The 22,274-nt window shown below is 45.4% G+C and overlaps 1 protein-coding gene across 3 annotated transcripts in view; it reads left to right on the top strand.

Moving 5' to 3' along the window:
• LOC137537598 (uncharacterized) overlaps positions 1-22,274 on the top strand; it is a 41,417-nt gene that overhangs the window by 6,043 nt on the left and 13,100 nt on the right. For all 3 annotated transcript variants that reach the window (XM_068259477.1, XM_068259478.1, XM_068259479.1), the window contains exon 2: positions 2,587-3,924. In XM_068259477.1, coding sequence (XP_068115578.1) covers positions 2,587-3,924 — 1,338 coding nt within the window. The remainder of the gene's footprint in view (positions 1-2,586; positions 3,925-22,274) is intronic.

Below are 22,274 nucleotides of genomic sequence, written 5' to 3'. Positions count from 1 at the left end.
CCATAAACCTGGTTCAGATTGTGCATGAAGAATGTGTAATAGAGGAAGAATCTCCTTATTCCCCTGCAGATCACTCTTACATGCACCCACACTTACATTGCCTAGGGCCTGATAGATGTTCTTTGTTCTGGTCTTTACCTTTTACATGTACTCTTACCAAGGACTAGTTTTAGTCTATGACTAAAGGGAATAAATATAGCAGTCTCCATATCCTTCTCACTTCAGTTGTCTTTTAAAATTCCTAAGCGTTGGCAGTTAAGAGACGATTTTCATGTTACATACTTTCAATCAACAAGATTGTAATATGCAAATTAGAGGAGTCGGAGTCGGTGGAATCCTAAACTGAGGAGTCGGAGTCGGTGGATTTTTGGACCGACTCCACAGCCCTGGTCGTGCACTGTACAAAGTTGGCCTTTATGGAAGAGTGGCAAGAAGAAAGGCATTGTTAACAGAAAGCATAAGAAGTCCCGTTTGCAGTTTGCCACAAGCCATGTGGGGGACACAGCAACCATGTGGAAGAAGGTGCTCAGGTAGATGAGACCAAAATTGAACTTTTTGGCCAAAATGCAAAACGCTATGTGTGGCGGAAAACTAACACTGCACATCACTCTGAACACACCATCCCCATTGTCAAATGTGGTGGCAGCATCATGCCTGGGGGTGCATCTCTTCAGCAGGGACACGGAAGCTGGTCAGAGTTGATGGGAAGATGGATGGAGCCAAATACAGGGCACACTTGGAAGAAAACCTCTTGGAGACAGCAAAACACATAAGACTGGGGCGGAGGTGCACCTTCCAGCAGGACAACGACCCTAAACATAAAGCCAGGGCAACAATGGAATGGTTTAAAACAAAACATATCTATGTGTTAGAATGGCCCAGTCAAAGTCCAGATCTAAATCCAATCGAGAATCTGTGGCAAGATCTGAAAACTGCTGTTCACAAACGCTGTCCATCTAATCTGACTGAGCTGGAGCTGTTTTGCAAAGAAGAATGGGCAAGGATTTCAGTCTCTAGATGTGCAAAGCTGGTAGAGACATACCCTAAAAGACTGACAGCTGTAATTGCAGCAAAAGGTGGTTCTATAAAGTATTGACTCAGGGGGCCGAATAATTACGCACACCCCACTTTGCAGTTACTGATTTGTAAAAAATGTTTGGAATCATGTATGATTTTCGATCCACTTCTCACGTGTACACCACTTTGTGTTGGTCTTTCACATGGAATTCCAATAAAATGGATGCATGTTTGTGGCAGTAATGTGACAAAATGTGGAAAACTTCAAGGGAGCCGAATACTTTTGCAACCCACTGTATGTATAATATATCCTGCAGTGTTCTCCCCAGAATTTTTTCCAGCCGGGTAGCATGAAAAAGTGGCCGGGTGGGGTAAGATGGGGGAATGCAGGGCCAGCGCAACTCTGCTTACAGCAGAGGAGGAGGAGCTGAGCCGATGAAAGCCGGGTGCTCCCCAAAATTAGACTGGTGGAGCACGAGTCTGGGGAGAACACTGCACTCCACTTCCCAGTGCTAGTTTCCAGACCACCCAGTATGTAATCAGAGGGCCACAGTGCCACCTCCATATTCCTCCACATCTAGTATGCTTATCTGATGGAGAGATATCCCTGTGTATTTTCTATGTTCTTTATTTTGCAGTTAGTCAATTGATGGGTCTATGTGAACTGTTCTAGTCTCCTGTTTATCCTGAACTGAACTGAAAATCTGAACTGAAATTAAAAGTCAGCATAAACATAAGCCACGCCCCAAGGACCTTACGCCGATCGGCGTTAGGCGGTTCTGGGGCTGCCGCCACGTCCACGCCCGTCTGCATGACGTGGTTGGCAGGAGGTTAAGGTGTGCTGTGTTAAATAGCGAGAGTAACAGTAAGTTACTCCCGCTGTTTATGTTAGTGAATCAAGCCCTTGGTACTTTTTCCAGTGACAGTTATGAAAGTTGAGAGTTCCTCTCCCAGCCCCTCTCAGTCTGCTATCGTGTCTTTTTGGGAACAGGATGTGAGGGCAAATCCCATCAATGAGGACAGAGAGCAGTAACAATTTCTTAAGCTACATACACACTTCCAACTAACTGCCTGATTATCATCTGACTTTAGTGTGTTGGGCGATAATCAGGCGTATTTAGGCGTGCAAATGACTTGACGAGCGACTGATAACAGGCGTTGTGCTCAATCCATTTGTCGGATCTATGTTGGCCTACGGTCGTCTGATATTGTGCAGTTGGTCCGTGTGTACAAGTCGTTTGAACGACTTGTACTAGTTTTGAATGTGAAGTCCGTCGTGCGCATTATGTAAATGAGTTGGTCATTTGTACATCCAGACGTGTGGACATAAAGGTCGCGGAGGTCATCAGGTCGTGCGTTCGTCAGGTCGTGCGTGCGGTCGTGTGCATAGTGTGCACTCATTTGGCATGTGTATGAGCCTTTACCCTTCCCGCTCTATTCAGAGCAAGAAAATACAATGGCACTTTGGCAGCCTTGTGTGCCTAGCACTAGGATTGTACATATATGATGGGAAGGTTAATACTGTGTGTAAATCATTATTGAATGGTTTTGTGTTGTTATGTCTCTTAGATGTAGACATCTACAACACTGGCCAGGACACGATTTCTGGGAAGATGGATCATGAGGCCGAAGTTCAGAAAATTCTGACCACTTGCCCAAACTCATCTGAGAAGCAACAGGAAGTGGTTGTGCCAGGTGTTTGCTCAAGCTCCTCTGAGAAGCAGCAGGATATAGTTGTGCCAGGTGGTTGCCCAAACCCCTCTGAGAAGCAGCAGGAGATGGTTGTGCCAGGTGCTTGCCCAAGCCCCTCTGAGAAGCAGCAGGAGGTGGTTGTGCCAGGTGCTTGCCCAAGCCCCTCTGAGAAGCAGCAGGAGGTGGTTGAGCCAGATGGTTGCCCAAGCTCCACTGAGAACCAACAGGAGGTGGTTGTGCCAGGTCGTTGCCCAAGCTCCTCTGAGAAGCAACAGAAGTTGGCTGTGCCAGGTGGTTGTCCAAACTTCACTGAGAATCAACAGGAGGTGGTTGTACTAGGTTATTGGCCAAGCTCCTCTGACATGAAACAGGAGGTGGAAGTGCTTGGTTATTTGCCAAGCTCTGAGATGAACCAAGAGATGGAAGTACAAGGTTATTGGCCGAGCTCCTTTGAGGTGCATAGTGACTGCGCAAAGTCCTCTGAGATGCTGCACGAAGTGGATGCTTCTAGTGGCAATGCGAGGTCCTCGGAGATGCAGCAGGAGGTGGAAGTACTGGGTAATTGGCTTAGCTCCTCTGGGGACAGTTACTGTGTTATTTTGAATGAAAATGAAGAACTTTCTTTACTGAAACTTGTAGAGACAGAGGATGAACCCATGACAGATGTCAGCGAGGGCACTCAGGAAATGGTTCCCCTCAATGTGAGTGACATACAGGAAATATCTGGGATGCACGTTGAGTCTAATGGTAACCCCATATCAGTTCATCCTTGCAGCGCTAGAAATGGTACACCTGTAGCATCTGATTTCAACAATCAAATCCTCTTATATGAAGACTACATGGAAAGTGGATGCTCCACATTTAGAAAGACTCTTCAAGAGCTTGCCTCAAGCCGGGAGCTAGCTCCAAACTTCCAGAGTCAACCCGCTGACCCCTTTGGCAAGCAGAGTATTACTGTTCGGTCACAGATTGTCTCTCCTGGTAGATTGGTTGAGCCAACCAATCAAATATTCTTAAATGGCTCCTGCATGCAGGCTGGACCTTCCATAAAGACAGAACCAATGAATGAAAAGCTACGAAATAATAGAAATTTGAGTTGCGGAGCAGTTGTGAGTTCCTGGGACTCCTCTACTGACCCCTCCTGGAATCAAGTGAATATGACAAGTGGCAACAATAAACATGACCACCCAGCAGTTATCTCAGCTGTGCCATCAGGTAGGTGAATTAATAACATTAAGGGTATTTTCACACTACACCGGCAAAATCCTGAAAAATAGGATTGTAACTCAGTGGTGATAATAAGTGCGCTGTGACGGATACGGTGCAGCATACAGTCCATAGACTGTCTGCACCGCAGACATGTCGGTAACCCACTGCTTGCTGCAGGTTATTGCAACCAAAATTGTCCCACCACAAAAGCACCAGTGTGGAAGCACCACTGGAATATAATTGAATCGCATTGCAATGCGATTATATTGTTCATTGCACCACAACGGAATGGGCACAATGTGGAAAGATGCTAATGATTCAGAAATAATGGAGAGAGGGAAATAAATTAGCAAAATACAACAAGCCACCGCAACCAATCAGAAATAGTCTCTAAAAAAAAGAAAAAAGAAATAGTCTCTAAAATTGTAATTCTGCCAAAACATTTTTATGTTTTTTTTTTTTTAAGGGTTAGAGCCACAGTTGCGTTTTTTTCCCCTGCAAATTAAAGAACGAAAACGTAGATGGCAAATGTTTTCATAGTGGTTCCAACAGCAATGTTCTCACCAGGCTCTTTTAGCCGGGTGCTCCACCTGGCTAATTTTGGTGAGCTCCTGGCTGTCATCAGCTCATCCTCCTCCTATGCTGTAAGCAGAGTTGCGCCGGCCCTTCATTTCCCTGTCGCGCCCCACCCCGCTACTTTTTCATGCCACCCAGCTGGAAAAAAAATTCTGGGGAGAACTCTGAGCTGCGGGTAAAAAAAAAAAAAAAAGCATATGAAATAAAAGTCATATTAATACTTCAGGGGCATTATAGTAGATGATTAGGTGGGTAGTAAGAGGCCATCACCAGAGAAAATAAAGCGTTTTTTAGATATGTGGGTGTTTTATTGCTGAGTGTCCTTTGAGGAGGTCTCTCCTCACTTCCTGTTCCCCGGACCTCATTGGTTGTCAGTGGCATTAGGATGAATACTGTTAGTCCTGGGGATATTAAAGAAGGGTACGACAATAAAATCTTAGTTTTACAAGGAAAGGTTTGTTTTGTCACCCTATCTGTTCCTGTTCAGGAGCCTCAGGTGCTACCTTTCTGGTCCTTTTCCACTGAGAATGAGGCGATTGTGTTTCTTTCATTTTTCACTTCCACAATTCTGCCGCAATTTTCACATGATCCAACAGGTAAAAGGCGAGATTGCAATTTGGGATGGTAGAAAAAATGTAAATGCTATGCACTTTTCCTGCACTCCTATACTTTAACCCTCATGGCGGTATGCCCAAGTGTAGCTCGGGGTTACTTATAGCAGAAATGAGCTGTAACCCAGAACTAGACTAGTGGATACCGCCTGGAGGGCCGGGTGCAAAGTGTGCAGTGGAGCTCTAGCATCACTCACCTCCACACGATCCAGCCACAGCAGCCCATCTTTTCTGTGTGCTCGGAGGGTCCCTATCTCCATGCTGAGATCACCACTTGTCACAGAGGGCGATCTGCGCATAAAGATGGAGCGCCCCCAGAGTACAGGAGGAAGACTTGCAGCATGTGGCCGGATCCTGGGGAGGTGAGTAATGTTTGCTCCGCTCTCTGCATAGGGAATGGAGGGAGCCACATGGGATATACTGAATGGGGGAGGGGGGAACCATCTGGCTATATATTCTGAAGGGTAGGAAGGAGCACTCTCTGGCTACCAGCACTAGTGGGGGCTCTCTGGCTAACTGTAATGGGGGGGAGCACTTTCTGTCTACCTAAACTGGGGGCATTGCCTGGCTGGCTATAAAAGGGGGAAACTCTCTGCCCACCTATACTTTGAGGACCTCTCTGGCCATCTATACTGGGGAGTGGGGAGGGGGGGGCGCTGCCTGGCTACCTATACTGGGTTCACTCTCTGGATACCTAAACTAAGGGGGTACACTCTGGCTACTTAAATTAGGGGGGGGTACTCTCTGACTTCCTGCACTTGGGGGTCACTCTCTGGCTGCCTTTACTTAGCGGTATGATTCTTTCCAGAGACAGCACTCAAAACTAAAATTTGGAAAGAATCGTAACGCTGAGGAGGTTAAAGTAATTAGCATTTTGCAATCTGCAAATGATCGGAATGGGATTGAAAAAATGCAGCTAGGGGAATAGGGCCCTTCAGGACAGAAGGTGAGAAATGAGGACCCAAGTCCCAGACGGCAATATAAACTGAAAAGAAGTTGGTCTGGAGGAATGGGAAGCATTGCAGGAAGTTAAGCTATCCAGATGTTGGAACTTCTGGTAAGGGTGTATCGAGGAATTGGGACCATATGCAATTCACTTTTTCACCTAAGTTTTCTCCTAGGAGATAAATTCTCATCTTCTATTTAAAGTAACTTTTTAGCACTTTGCCATTGAAAAAGTACCAAAAAGTAGGTGAAACAACACTGTAAAAATTATTTTGAGTATTTGTTTGCTTGCTGGCAGTTCAAAAAGCATTTTATTTACAAATTGTGAAAATATCACCAGGGAGAAAACTCAGGTGAAAAAGTGAATTGCATATGGACCCTGGTGTGTGTGTGTGTGTGGGGGGGATAGATTATTGGAAAATAGATGCAGTTGTGTTTTGTTTCATTGGAGTATTTTTTGTCATAGTGTTGGTGCTCTGATCTACTATTTAACGTCTTGCGGACCACGTTGGTTGAAAGCTACGTCCTGCGCAGCTCTAACAGGGCATAGATGTCTACTTGTTTGCTGCGCGCTCTAGAGGATCGAGCCGCTCTGCTCCCGCTGCAGGCCCCTTTCTCTGCCGTCTCTATGAGGGCAGAGTTCTGTGAGTTGGTCAGGAGCCGTTTTGATTGGCAACTGACCGCGTTATCACTGTGAGCCAATCACATCGGCTCACATTGATGGACAGAGTCAGGAGCCAATAAAAGCGGCTCCTGACTGGTGCATATAGCTCTGCCGTCATAGAGAGAAGCCTGCGGCTATGGTAGAGTGTCGTGACCGGCGAGAGCGGTGGGTACGTGTGACGATTCGTCAGGTAATGCCTTTTTGTTGTACCAGCCGTCTTGGGTCCTTAAAGAGAATCTGTATTGTTAAAATCGCACAAAAGTAAACATACCAGTGCGTTAGGGGACATCTCCTATTACCCTCTGTCACAATTTCGCCGCTCTTCGCTGCATTAAAAGTGGTTAAAAACAGTTTTAAAAAGTTTGTTTATAAACAAACAAAATGGCCACCAAAACAGGAAGTAGGTTGGTGTACAATATGTCCACACATAGAAAATACATCCATACACAAGCAGGCTGTATACAGCCTTCCTTTTGAATCTCAAGAGATCATTTGTGTGTTTCTTTCCCCCTTCTGCTCTCATGCACTGAAGTTTCAGGCTGCTCGTTTCTTCCTGCAAACAGCTTTGCCCTTGTCTGTAATTCTTCAGTATGTGAAAGCCCAGCCAGCTCAGAGGACGATTTATCCAGCTTGTAAAAGAGAAGAGAGAAGAGAGAAGCTGCCCTAATCTAAATAACACACAGGCAGTGTGCATAGAGGTACCTGGAAGGGGGAGTTCATATCAGAACCACAACACCGAAGAACTTGGCAGCCTTCCAGACACAGGCTGACAAGTCTGACAGGGGAAAGATACATTGATTTATTACAGAGACTGTTATAGTAGAAAGTGCTGCAGTAAGCCAGAACACATTAGAATAGCTTTTGGAACTTGTAGGATGATAAAAAACAGGATGCAATTTTTGTTACGGAGTCTCTTTAAGGGGCCAGAGACTGCTGGTGCGCAAGGGGTTAACCTCTTGTAAATGGCCACCTTTAGTCACAGCCATACACAAGTCCTGTATCCTCTTGTCGGATATTAGGGAGAATAGTGCTGCAGAGAGACTGTGATTTATAGCTCTGGATTACCATGAACATAGGAAACAGGGAACATAGGCAGGTTCTAGGTAGGATTATTATTATATAATATTCATACTCTTTAAATCCATAGTTCGGGTTTGTTCCTGATGGTGGGACATCGCTGCCTAGTGTGCATTAACAAATTAGGCCTTTTGAATGCAAAAGAGTGGAGAAGTCACAATAATCTAAATTCTTATGGGTAAATAGCAAACTGTAGTTAACATGGGTCGGTATAGTCTGAAGCCTACTAAGAATTTTCCTGTGTTCACTTTTTTTTTTTACAAGGAATAATAAACCCAGTGCTTCATGTATGCAGATTAGGCAGTTGATTACTACCACATACAGTGGAGGAAATAATTATTTGACCCCTCACTGATTTTGTAAGTTTGTCCAATGACAAAGAAATGAAAAGTCTCAGAACAGTATCATTTCAATGGTAGGTTTATTTTAACAGTGGCAGATAGCACATCAAAAGGAAAATCGAAAAAATAACCTTAAATAAAAGATAGCAACTGATTTGCATTTCATTGAGTGAAATAAGTTTTTGAACCCTCTAACAATAAAAGACTTAATACTTAGTGGAAAAACCCTTGTTTGCAAGCACAGAGGTCAAACGTTTCTAGTAATTGATGACCAAATTTGCACACATTTTAGGAGGAATGTTGGTCCACTCTTCTTTGCAGATCATCTCTAAATCCCTAAGGTTTCCAGGCTGTCTCTGTGCAACTCTGAGCTTGAGCTCCCTCCATAGGTTTTCTATTGGATTAAGGTCCGGAGACTGACTAGGCCACTCCATGACCTTAATGTGCTTCTTCTTGAGCCACTCCTTTGTTGCCTTTGCTGTATGTTTTGGGTCATTGTCGTGCTGGAACACCCATCCACGACCCATTTTCAGTTTCCTGGCAGAGGGAAGGAGGTTGTCGTTCAGGATTTCACGATACATGGCTCCGTCCATTTTCCCGTTAATGCGATTAAGTTGTCCTGTGCCCTTAGCAGAAAAACACCCCCAAAGCAAAATGTTTCCACCCCCATGCTTGACGGTGGGGACGGTGTTTTGGGGGTCATAGGCAGCATTTTTCTTCCTCCAAACACAGCGAGTTGAGTTAATGCCAAAAAGCTCTATTTTGGTCTCATCAGACCACAGCACCTTCTCCCAGTCACTCACAGAATCATTCAGGTGTTCATTGGCAAACTTCAGACGGGCCTGCACATGTGCCTTCTTGAGCAGGGGGACCTTGCGAGCCCTGCAGGATTTTAATCCATTGCGGTGTAATGTGTTTCCAATGGTTTTCTTGGTGACTGTGGTCCCTGCTAATTTGAGGTCATTCACTAACTCCTCCCGTGTAGTTCTAGGATGCTTTTTCACCTTTCTCAGAACCATTGACACCCCACGAGGTGAGATCTTGCGTGGAGCCCCAGAGCGAGGTCGATTGATGGTAATTTTGTGTTCCTTCCATTTTCGAACAATCGCACCAACAGTTGTCATTGTCACCTTCTCTCCCAGCTTCTTGCTAATGGTTTTGTAGCCCATTCCAGCCTTGTGCAGGTCTACAATTTTGTCTCTGACATCCTTGGACAGCTCTTTGGTCTTTCCCATGTTGGAGAGTTTGGAGTCTGCTTGATTGATTCTGTGGACAGGTGTCTTTTATACAGGTGACTAGTTAAGACAGGTGTCCTTAATGAGGGTGACTAATTGAGTAAAAGTGTCTAACCACTCTATGGGAGCCAGAACTCTTAATGGTTGGTAGGGGTTCAAAAACTTATTTCACTCAATGAAATGCAAATCAGCTGCTATCTTTTATTTAAGGTTATTTTTTTTCGATTTTCCTTTTGATGTGCTATCTGCCACTGTTACAAATAAACCTACCATTGAAATGATACTGTTCTGAGACTTTTCATTTCTTTGTCATTGGACAAAGTTACAAAATCAGTGAGGGGTCAAATAATTATTTCCTCCACTGTATACTCGAATACAAGTCGACTTCGTGTATAAGTCGACCCAATTATTTGACCCCCTTACTCTGGAATTTTATGATTACTCAAGTATAAGTCTCAAGTATAAGTGCCCTCTCTGTAGCGACACTGCCAAATGCTGACATTTTTGTTTATTGTATTTATGAGGCAAAATGTATGGAGCAATTAACTCTTGATGATCTCCATGCATCTTCCCAACACTGTGCTGCTGTTAATGTGTTAAAGAGGAACTCCAGTGAAAATAATGTAATAAAAAAGTGCTTCATTTTTACAATAATTATGTATAAATGATTTAGTCAGTGTTTGCCCATTGTAAAATATTTTAAATCCCTGATTTACATTCTGACATTTATTACATGGTGACATTTTTACTGTTGGCAGGTGATGTAGCTGCTGCATGCTTTTTTGGCAGTTGAAAACAGCTGTAAATAGCTATTTCCCAGAATGCAACAAGGTTCACAGATAGGAAACTGCCAGGAGTACCACGGTCCTCAGAGTTTCTTGTGGGAGGGGTTTCACCACAATATCAGCCATACAGCGTCCCCTGATGGTCTGTTTGTGAAAAGGAATAGATTTCTCATGTAAAAGGGGGTATCAGCTACTGATTGGGATAAAGTTCAATTCTTGGTCAGAGTTTCTCTTTAATACATAACATTTACAGCAGCACAGTAATGGGAAGATGCTTGCAGACCATGAGGGGTTAATTGCTGGGGTTCTGATACCTGTCATGCTGCACAGCAGAAGAATCAGAGGCTCATTTGCAGCATCGTGGGCGGCCGGGTCCACGGTGACGGCGGTAGCAGGGTCCGAAAGTGCAGCCTCCTGTGTGGCTGTTGGGAGCTGCAGAAGGAGTGCTGAGGTGACCCGGATACCCATGGCTGGGCTCTTGCAGGACGGGAAGGCCCTCTGGCTGCAGCGGCAGAAGACAGCCAGCATGATAGTGGTGGAGACTCCTGGTATGGCAGCAGATGAGCAGGCTTGGTGGCGGTAGGCTTCACCAAGTGATACAGCACTGTATCTCGCAGTTCCGGTAGCAGCTAAAGACGTGCCAAAGGCTGGGCACCAATCGCGGACACCGCAGCTGAGCAGCAAATCAGCAATCAGTAAATCCAGAGGGGCAATTAATCAGAAGGCGGGGGAGCAGCATTACCGGCTGCCAGAATGCAGGCAAATACATAGGGGCACTTGATCCAGCAAAAGGGGCAGCATTTCAGTCGGCAAGATTGAGGGAGGAACAGCAGAGGGGCACTTAATACTCGACTATGAGTCAGAAATGTAGGTCTGACTCAAGTATAAGTCGCCACCCCTACTTCACTGCAGTAGATCAGTCCTAAAGGACTCGCTTTATAGTCGAGTATATATGGTACCTGGGCACTACTGAAGATTAAATAAAAGCCAAAACACTTTTAACTGGCTGAGCAAACTATCCTCAAAACAAAAGAGTGCTGAAAAGCTAAACAGAACAGACAAGCTTCCTGTGCATTACCCACTGTCCTACCCCTAGTGTCCTTAAAGTAAACCTGTAGGTAAAAAAAGGGCCCCTGGAAGGTACTTACCTTAGGAGGGAGAATCTTCTGGATCCTAATGAGGCTTTCCCCAGCTCGTTCCAGCACTGGCTCCCCCGCAGCGACACTGACCATAATATTTACTTTCGGCGGTGTGTGCAGCTTTCAGCTTGGGCTCTGTCGGAAATAGGAAATAGATCCATTCTACTGCACAGGCCTGAACCATCTGCACCTGCGCAATAGAGTGGACCTATTGGGTTTGGCTATTTCTGCTGGTGCTTATCAGAAAGCCGCTGGTGCACCAGCATGCACTGCTGACAAGCCCTTGTTGGTGGGAATCTTTGGGAATCGGCTGGATCCCCTCTGGTGAGAATCCAGAGGCTTCCCCGTCCCAAGATATGTACCCCCTAGGGGCAATTCTTTTCACTTCAGGTACACTTTAATAGCAGGACATGCACTGCAGATAAGCATTTCAGAAAATAGCCAGCACTGCCAGACGGGCTAGGCCAAGACAAAAGCTCAGTAGGCCTCGGCCTCCTGAGGGAGCACCAAGGGAAGGACTTCTCTTGCTGTGAGGACAGACACAACTGGCACAAGTTCATTCGTTGTTTCCCTGCTTATAGTCTCAGCTGACCTCGGTTTTGTCTTGCAGATGATATCACTCTGCATGGACCTCTCAATAACATCTTCCATCTGCCCAGCGCTATGGACTTGTCAGATCTGGAGGTCACCATACCGGCCAGTACAGAGGGGGAGGAGTGTACCATTATTGAGACCAGCGGCTCAGCACTGACCACCGCACAGAGTCAGCCGACTGACGCTATGGATCCCGCTCAGCGCAAGCTCATTACCAATAAACAAATTAGACAAATGAACCAGCGAATGTACCGCCAGGAAATCAGCTCTAAGTTTACCGTGCTGAAACAAATGTTGCCAGCGCTTGTGGGGCTTCAAGGGGCCACAAAGCCCATTATTCTAGATGCTGCGACTGACCACATCAGAGCCCTCCGGGAAGAGCTGAGGAGGCTGAGGAAGTAGAACCGTTGTCAGAAGGCTCTCAGCTAGACAATGAGATGATGAGAATTCTACCTGACATGCAAATTTCTTGCAAATTGTGTGCGGCACTTCCTGCCAACTGTGACTGGTCCAATTCCAAACTGCATACGATTTCCATTAAATTTGCATGCATGCCGATTTACTGCACTACACATGGATACTAAAAATATGCATACACGTGCTGATCTAAACTCGGCACAGACCAGCCACCTCCACTGAGACTCTAGCATGTGTACAGCTGTTCTTAACTATTTCAGCCTAGTGCATTGTTCCCCTTTGCACCAGAACATGTCCTGTCATACCTCCTCCCCCTCTACAGTATAGGGACATGTATGTACGGCGCTCAGCCCCGAACTGTCCCTGAGAGTCCCCAACCTCGACGAATGACAGAAATTTTGTGTGTGTGCAGGCATCAGGACTCGATCTGTCAGACAACAGTTTGGGGCGGAGTTCTCTACAGCCTAGCGCCATGGTGTGTTGCTTTGGAGGGGGGCGGAGGGTTGACACACGGGGCAGCACGGAGGGGAAAGGAGGAAGAGCAGTGAACATGGCCAGCACTCAGCATGATCTAGCAGGCTGGATAACGTATAGGGTGATCAGCCAAGTACCATCTACTGCGTGTACAAGGCTTATAGGGCACCTCTCTGGTGAATGAGAAAAACTGCTGGATCCTCTAGTGAGGGCAAGTTATAATAGGCCGGCAAACTGTATTAGATGTATCATAGGAACCCTATTTCAGCTGTACTCGGCCACCTAGCCCCGCCCCCAGGAGGAAATGGTGTCAGCTCTTCTGTATCTCTAGTGCTGGACATACAGAAAAGGTGGCAGCCGTGTTCTTCAAGGGGCGTGGCTACATGTCCAGCTGACATGGGGCTTCTGTGACACACACCTTACAGTGTTATAACTCGTCTTCACTAGAGGATCGAGTAATTTTTCCCAGTCACCAGAGGTTCCCTTGAAAGGGAAGGTTCGAACACAATAAGAATAAAAAATCCACTTACCTGGGGCTTCCTCCAGCCCCTTGCAGCCGTCCTGTGCCCTCGCCGCAGCTCCGGTGGCTCCAGGTCCTCTGCAGTGCATCTGCTTGCACTTCATCATGCGGCTCATTGAGTCACACTGACGTCATCCAGGCTGTACCACGCAGGAGCAGAACTACTGCGCCTGCGCAGTACAGTTCGGATGACATCAGCGCGACTCTGAGAGCCGCAGGCGCAGTGAGCATCTTGCTCCGGAGGGGACCCCGGGCCACCAGCAGGGAGCGGAGCTGCGGCGAGGGCACAAGACGGCTGGCAGGGGCTGGAGGAAGCCCCAGGTAAGTGGATTTTTATTTTTAAGGTGCTTGGATGTGTCCTTTAAGACTCTGTGTGTACTGATAAGGAAATGTATTGATTAGGGCGTTTATTGATTAGGACATTTATTTACATTTATTGATAAGGATATTTATGCAAATGGGCAATTATTTAAGTTTTTTGATAAACACATTTATAGGGCATGTTTATTTTTTTAGAATTGATAATACCTTGTCCACATTTCAGAAGTTTACAATCTTTTTAAGGACCACTATCGCGAAAATCATAAAATGTTATGGACATGTGAACATATACAAATAAAAAGTACATTTCTCCCACAGTATAATGTGCTATACATTAATGTTCTCATATGTTGCTGCGATTTACAGTAGGTTGTAGAAATCTGACAGAACCGACAGGTTTTGGATCAGCTCATCTCCTCGTGTGGGATTCTCGGTGTTTTATTTATTTTCAAAAGCACTTAGTGAATGGCAGTTGCTCCGTCCAACTGCCCAAAAAAGTGTGCAGCAGGGAGGCTGGCTGGCATATTTGTATAAATCTTTTCCAGGGAGTGTCTATACAAAGAATAAATGCTATGCTGAGAATCCCTTGTGAGATGGGCTGGGCCAAAACTTGTCAGATTGTCAGATTTCTACTACCTACTGTAAGTGACAGCAACATAGGAGAAAAGTAATTTATGGCTCATTTTACTCAGGAAGAAACATACTTCTTATTGGTGTATGTTTACATGTATTTTAAATTTTACACTTTTTCGCAATAGTGGCACTTTAAGAAATTACAAAAAGGGGGGGGGGGGGGGGTGTTTCAAGTTTGATTAGATCTACATCATCTGATCATCTGATATTAGCTGGAACATTAGCTGGAATCTGTCCTACCAGTTCCCACCTTCAGCGCCACCTGCTGCTGAGATCTGGTAATGCAGGTCATCAAGTGAAAATTGTTTTTGTTCTGCAAGGTAATCGATGGGAATAGTGAAGAATTTATATCCTGACATCCCTCTGGTGTGTTCAGAGGGTGTCCGGAGGTGGGAGTGTATTATTATAAGTATTTAGAAGGTTGTTACTAGTGTCAGTGTCACCTCTCTCCCCCTCCCCACTCTGTATGACCTGCTGGGCACCATCAGTGCCTGAGTGATGGGTGCCACTAGTGCAGGGTGACCCCCCCCTCCCTCTGAATTGGGAATAGAATGGGGCTCAGCACTTGTTTGGAAGGAGCAGTAGTGGGCAGTGATGGTCATGTCTAGGAGAAGTCATGGAGAAGCATGTGATGAGTTTGGTCAGGTGATAGATGTGTACGTCTCTGATGTGCTTGTCACGATCATCTGCTACAGCATCATGTGATCACAACAGATAATGCTAGGTACACACAATGAGATTTTCTGGCAGATTTCCTGCCAAATCGATTCTTTCCAACATGTCTGATCTGCTTTCCGATCGATTTTCCGTTCACTTCTATGGAAAATGAGATTGGACATGTTGGAAATAATCGATCTGGCAGGAAATCTGCCTGAAAATGTCATTGTGTGTACTAGGCGTTAGAGCATTGCAAACTATCAGCTGATCAAACAAATCACATGCTTCTTCGTGAGTTCTCCTACACATGACCATCACTAGTAGTGAGTTAGGAGCCGTATAATGTGTCCTCCTCCAGAAGAAAGTGTATTTCTATGTCAGGGCTGGTTTAAGGGGGGGGGGGGGGCGGGCAAAGGTAACTTGGGGGCCTGCTTCCCCCCAGCAAAAGTCAGCCCCCGGAGGCCACTGAGCTCACTGCTGCCGCCCCCCCTCGCTTGCGTGGTCTCGCCCTGACTGCTCCCTGGGGCCTTTGCACGATGTGTAGCTGCATTGTATTAATATGCCTGTCCAGTGGTTGCCCTATATCTGCTCTGTTATCGAATCTTCAGCCTTGCTGCCTGCCTCTTCATGCGATAGGCAGCAAGGATGAAGACAGAGCAGAGCGCCAGGACAGGTGAGTCATTACAATGCAAGCACACATTGTGCAGGGGACTCGGAAGCAGTCGGGGGAGACCACGTGCAGGGGGCCCGGTAGCAGTTGGAGCCCTGGAGCTATTGTCCCCTTTGCCTCAATGGCACCCCTTGCCCTGTTGATGTTTATGTTACTGATGTATGTGGTATGTTCCTGTTATTTGTGTGATTATTTATACCTCCTGCCCAGGCTCAGACCTCAGTGACGGAAGCCTATTGGTCAGGATGGGGCCCACCCACAATAATATTCACCCAATGACAGAGAGGCAGGCTGGGATCCAGGGCTATAGAGGTCCTCCATGTTGTCAGGGTTATAAATCCATTAGGGAGGTCTCTGCACTCTCAGCCTTACAAGAAATCCCCTCAGTGTAAAAGTGCCTCACTGATAATATCAGCTTGTGTGCTGTGACTGCAGTAGTGCCAGAGTAGCACTATAGTGTGTGGCGTTCACACTCGTGTGTCACCTCTGTATGTTTATTGTTCCCAGAATTAAACTTCTTGTAGGAGAAAGATTGATGTGTCTGTATTTTCTTGTGGTCCTGATTATTTACATGTACTGTATGTCCGTCACTTTTGATTGTATGACTTATTTGTATAATGCTAGTACTCAGGGCTGGATTTGTACTCTTTACCGCCCAAGGCCGCTGTCACCAGCTGCCCCCCTTCAGTATAGGTAGCCAGATGACTCCTCCCCCTTCCCTCTAGTATAGGTAACCTGATGACTCCCCTAGTCCCTTCTTTTCTCACTTCCCCCCTTTCAGTACAGGTAGCCAGCTCACCTTCACACCGCTGCAGCCATCAGTGTCACTCATTTCTCTGCTCATCTCCAGTGCAGAAGCTTCCTTTTCCCCTCTGTCTCTAATGCTGCCCAAGTCCATATCCGCCGGACACAATGCAAATGTGTACAGAGAGCAAGGTGGCTGCTGCACAGGCAGCTGGCAGCAGAGTACTGTGGTCAGGCGCTCGCATGATCTCCCTGCATTGCTGCATTTGCAAGTTTGCAAATGCTGCATCAGTTTATCCTGCTGCTTTGGTGCCCTTGCTCCTGTTGCACCCTAGGCCATGGCCTAGGGGGCCTTGTCCTAAATCCGGCCCTGCTAGTACTAGTACCTATACAAATATGCATTGTCTGAGGGTGCTAGTACAAATGTATTTGTGCCGTGGCAAATGAATTCCATTATGTATCAAAAGTTGGTCTTTAAACCATACACAAACACATTAAAAGAAAATCTGTAACAAAAAAACAGCCCCTGGGGGGAGAGGAAAGCCTCTGGATCCTAATGAGTCTTCCCCTGTCCTCCTTATCCTTTGGGATCCAGAGCTAGCAGCCCGCGGGAGAGGTAAAAATTTACCTACCGTGATCCTGCGCAAGCGCAGTAGCTGTTTTCGCTCGGGTCTGCTCTACTGCGCAGGCACAGGCGACTCGCACCTGCGCAGTAGAGTGGACCTGATCGGGCTCAGCTATTTCAGCCTGAACCCGATCAGAAAGCTGCGCCTGCGCTGGATTGCAGTAGGTAAATACTGCAGGTGGTACTACGCCACAGCAGACGACCGTTGGCGGCCTGTATTTTCAGTGTAGACCGCGCTGGATCCCTGAGGCTAGGTGGCCATACACCATACAATTTTTTAAATATCCGTTTAATTCAAGGATAGCAATCAATTTTCTGACTGATTGTAACGATTAAAAAATCTGACCAATGTACCACACACCTGTGTTACATTTTCCCCCAATCATGAACAAAATAATTGAATGCTCAAAAAAATTGATTGGAACTGTACTTGACAATCCATCACACACCATACAATTCTTGATAACGTTGGTCTGAATTTTCCAACATGTCCAATCTCAAAAAATAAAAAAAGGAGGGGGGGGGGGGGGGGGAGTTCAGTTGGATCTTTTAATTGTGTGGTGTGTGGCTACTTTTAGGAGTATGGGGGAAGCCTTATTAGGATCCAGAGGCTTCCCCCTCCCAAGGTAAGTACCCCCTCCAGGCTGTTTTTGTTTTTTTCATAGATTGCCTTTAAAAACAATGATCTTATTCAGTGAGTACTCACTGTATATATACAGGTCCTGCAGCAGTTAATGCACGTGACTGTCAACCAGCTCCGCCTACGCAATCAGTCCCAGGGTAGGGCCTCCCTTTATTAGGAACAATATATTAATACTGGGTAGGGCCTCCCTTTATTAGGAACACTATACTAATACTGGGTAGGGCCTCCCTTTATTAGGAACACTATACTAATACTGGGTAGGGCCTCCCTATACTAGGAACACTATACTAATACTGGGTAGGGCCTCCCTTTATTAGGAACATTATACTAATACTGTATAGGGCCTCCCTTTATTAGGAACACTATACTAATACTGGGCAGGGCCTCCCTTTATTAGGAACACTATACTAATACTGGGTAGGACCTCCCTTTATTGGGAACACTATACTAATACTGGGCAGGGCCTCCCTTTATTAGGAACACTATACTAATACTGGGTAGGACCTCCCTTTATTAGGAACACTATACTAATACTGGGCAGGGCCTCCCTTTATATTAGGAACACTATACTAATACTGGGTAGGACCTCCCTTTATTAGGAACACTATACTAATACTGGGCAGGGCCTCCCTTTATTAGGAACACTATACTAATACTGGGTAGGATATCCCTTTATTAGGAACATTATACTAATACTGTATATGGCCTCCCTTTATTAGGAACACTATACTAATACTGGGCAGGGCCTCCCTTTATTAGGAACACTATACTAATACTGGGTAGGGCCTCCCTTTATTAGGAACACTATACTTATACTGGACATGGCCTCCCTTTATTAGGAACACTATACTAATACTGGGTAGGGCCTCCCTTTATTAGGAACACTATACTAATACTGGGTAGGGTCTCCCTTTATTAGGAACACTATACTAATACTGTATAGGGCCTCCCTTTATTAGGAACACTATACTTATACTGGACATGGCCTCCCTTTATTAGGAACACTATACTAATACTGGGTAGAGCCTTCCTTTATTAGGAACACTATACTAATACTGGGTAGAGCCTCCCTTTATTAGGAACACTATACTAATACTGTATAGGGCCTCCCTTTATTAGGAACACTATACTAATACTGGGTAATCCTCCCTTTATTAGGAACACTATACTAATACTGGGTAGGATCTCCCTTTATTAGGAACACTATACTAATACTGGGTAGGGCCTCTCTTTATTAGGAACACTATACTAATACTGTATAGGGCCTCCCTTTATTAGGAACACTATACTAATACTGGGTAGAGCCTCCCTTTATTAGGAACACTAAACTAATACTGGGTAGAGCCTCCCTTTATTAGGAACACTATACTAATACTGTATAGGGCCTCCCTTTATTAGGAACACTATACTAATACTGGGTAATCCTCCCTTTATTAGGAACACTATACTAATTCAGGGTAGGGCCTCCCTTTATTAGGAACACTATACTAATACTGTATAGGGCCTCCCTTTATTAGAAACACTATACTTATACTGGACATGGCCTCCCTTTATTAGGAACACTATACTAATACTGGGTAAAATCTCCCTTTATTAGGAACACTATACTAATACTGGGTAGGGCCTCCCTTTATTAGGAACACTATACTAATACTGGGTAGGATCTCCCTTTATTAGGAACACTATACTAATACTGGGTAGGGCCTCTCTTTATTAGGAACACTATACTAATACTGGGTAGGGTCTCCCTTTATTAGGAACACTATACTAATACTGTATAGGGCCTCCCTTTATTAGGAACACTATACTAATACTGGGTAGGGTCTCCCTTTATTAGGAACACTATACTAATACTGGGTAGGGTCTCCCTTTATTAGGAACACTATACTAATACTGTATAGGGCCTCCCTTTATTAGGAACACTATACTAATACTGGGTAGGGTCTCCCTTTATTAGGATCACTAAACACCTATTAGGAACACTAAAGTAGTACTTGACCTTGAAATGAATAGCAGATCCTGCAGAGTATTGGCAATGGAGCAGAGTCACCTGTCCAACTGCCATGGTCCTCCTTCAGTCTGTGTCCATCCGTCTTTACCCTTGCAGGCTCCTCTTCTCCATGAGTCTGCAGGATGTACATGCTTGTGTGACAAGCTGCCGGGAGATGAGGTGCCATTCAGCCAGCCCTTGGGAATTGCCCAGTTGGCCCCGTCGGAAACAATGGAGAGGTGTCCGGCAATGTCAGGAGACACGTGTGCACACTCGGAGCGTGAGAATGTTGTGTTGCGTGCCATAAAATTACATTGCAATGTGATGCAATTATATTGCAATGGTTTCTTGCCATCTGCGCATTAGTGGAGTGGTGCAGCAGAATAACATGCATTATGTTTTGCATTTACTGGATGACATGCATGTTTATAGTTGCAGTGAATCATGCTTCTGTGTATAGGACGCACCACTGTATGCGTCGTACACGTAACGACTTTTCATCACTGTTATATTGTGAACCTATTGATTTGTATTGCGAACCTATTGATTTGGATACAGAACAACATTTGTGTATAGTGTGAAAGCAGCCTTAATAAAACCTTATAGGCCTGATAATGCTGACCATACACTCAGGGGTCCCCAACCTCCGGTCCGCAGCTCACTGCCGGGCCGTGCCGTCTGATTTCACAGAGTAAAGGTGGCCACACACGATACAATAAAATGATCCGATTTTACGGCAATTCTTTAAAAACGATCGGATCTTCTGAAAAAATCGAAAGCTTTTTTTAATTTGACTGAAAAATCCGATCAGATTTCCCATTTTCTTCAATTTTTATCGATCGGGAATGCCAGATATTTTTCTTCAATCTTTCTAAAGATTGTATGGTGTGTGTTAGATTGTCAAATTATTAATATACACACCCTAGCAATGTTGTCAGAGTTTCCAATCATTTTTATAATAATTGGGGGAAAAATGAACATACATGTGTGATACATTGGTCATATTTTTGGAATATTTCAATCAGTCAGAAACAGAGCTGTCTGCAGCCTTTCCTGCTGCTGCCACCTGGTGTCAGTAATTTGTAAAGCAACATGTTTTCTGTCTGTACGGACACCGGGTGGCAGCAGTGAGAATGACTGAGACGCTCTGGTTTCTTGCCAGCCACAGAGCCTGCACGGAGCCTGAGGTGAGATGAGCAGTTGATGCAAAAAGTTAATGCATAGCTCCCAACTGTACCTCTTTTCGAGGGACAGTCCCTCTTTGGGAGCCTTGTCCCTCTGTCCCCCTCTCCTCATTTGTCCCTCTTTGGGAGCCTTGTCCCTCTGTCCCCCTCTCCTCATTTGTCCCTCTTTGGGAGCCTTGTCCCTCTGTCCCCCTCTCCTCATTTGTCCCTCTTTGGGAGCCTTGTCCCTCTGTCCCCCTCTCCTCATTTGTCCCTCTTTGGGAGCCTTGTCCCTCTCCTCATTTGTCCCTCTTTGGGAGCCTTGTCCCTCTGTCCCCCTCTCCTCATTTGTGCCTCTTTGGGAGCCTTGTCCCTCTGTCCCCCTCTCCTCATTTGTCCCTCTTTCCTCCTCATTTGTCCCTCTTTCTATGTAAATATATATATTTCTCTACTAAAAAATGTGTTTGATTGACTCTAAACTTTATTCCCATCCTTTAATGTATATAATACTAATTTTAAAATATTAATATGAAGGAAAATGAACCAGGATAGAAAGGACCAGTTTGGTTTGAATTATAAAACAACATATTTTCCTTATGAAATCTTTATGGTATGTGTGACAGGGGCGTGATCAGGGGTGTGGCTTAAGTGTCCCTCTTTCTCATCTCAAACAGTTGGGAGGTATGGTTAATGTAGTTACAATGGAAGGCTTAAAGTGTAGGGAAGGGTAGAAGTGAGTGAGGGGAGGAGGTAAGGGTAAAAGCAAATGTGAGGAGGAGGGAAGTGTTAAAGTGAGTGTGCGGAGGCAGATGAGGACAGGAAAGGCTGGGGGTGACTGCACCAGTAGATAGGGAAGCCCAGGCAGTACCTCCCTAATTTCTCCACCTGCACACCAAATGCATCTTGTGCACTGCTCCATACTCCACCAGTGAGCACTGCCCCAGTCAGCAAAAAAATAAAAGTCCAAAGTGCTGAGGGTGATTAGGTTGGTGGCTAGGGGCTGTGGCTTCCAGGACTTCCTTATGTACTGACACTGTCCATAGAACAGGAGCCCCCCCCCCCCCCCCCCCCTTTACCACACCCGCGTACGCACACAACGGTCCTTGGAAAAACTGCCTGATGTGGAAGTGGTCCTTGGGTCAAAAAAGGTTGTGGACCACTGCTTTATACTACATCCAATCAGGCTACATAGCTTGGTGGTAAGAGTGTACAGATATTGTACAATCAGATTGTATCATGTATGGACATGCTTTATCACATTTTTTCTTTATCTTGCTGTGTTTGGCACAGATTTACTTCATAGTTCCCAAATGTCCCTCGTTTGGAGGGTCAGTTACACTTTGGCAACCCAATCCCCCTGTCCCTATTTCTTCCTCTTTCAGGACAGATGTAAAGATCTATGTAAATACACATATTTTATTTATTTTTTTACTGAAAAATGTGTTTCATTGACTGTAAACTTTATCCCATCCTTTAAATGTATGCATTTCTTAAAGTGTATGAAGGAAAATGAACCTTTACAGAAAGGACCA

Source organism: Hyperolius riggenbachi, chromosome 11, assembly GCF_040937935.1.
Source record: "Hyperolius riggenbachi isolate aHypRig1 chromosome 11, aHypRig1.pri, whole genome shotgun sequence".
In the NCBI taxonomy this organism is placed as follows: Eukaryota; Metazoa; Chordata; class Amphibia; order Anura; family Hyperoliidae; genus Hyperolius; species Hyperolius riggenbachi.
Note: the sequence above shows the minus strand (reverse complement) of the source record. Positions and strands in the feature narration are given on the sequence as shown.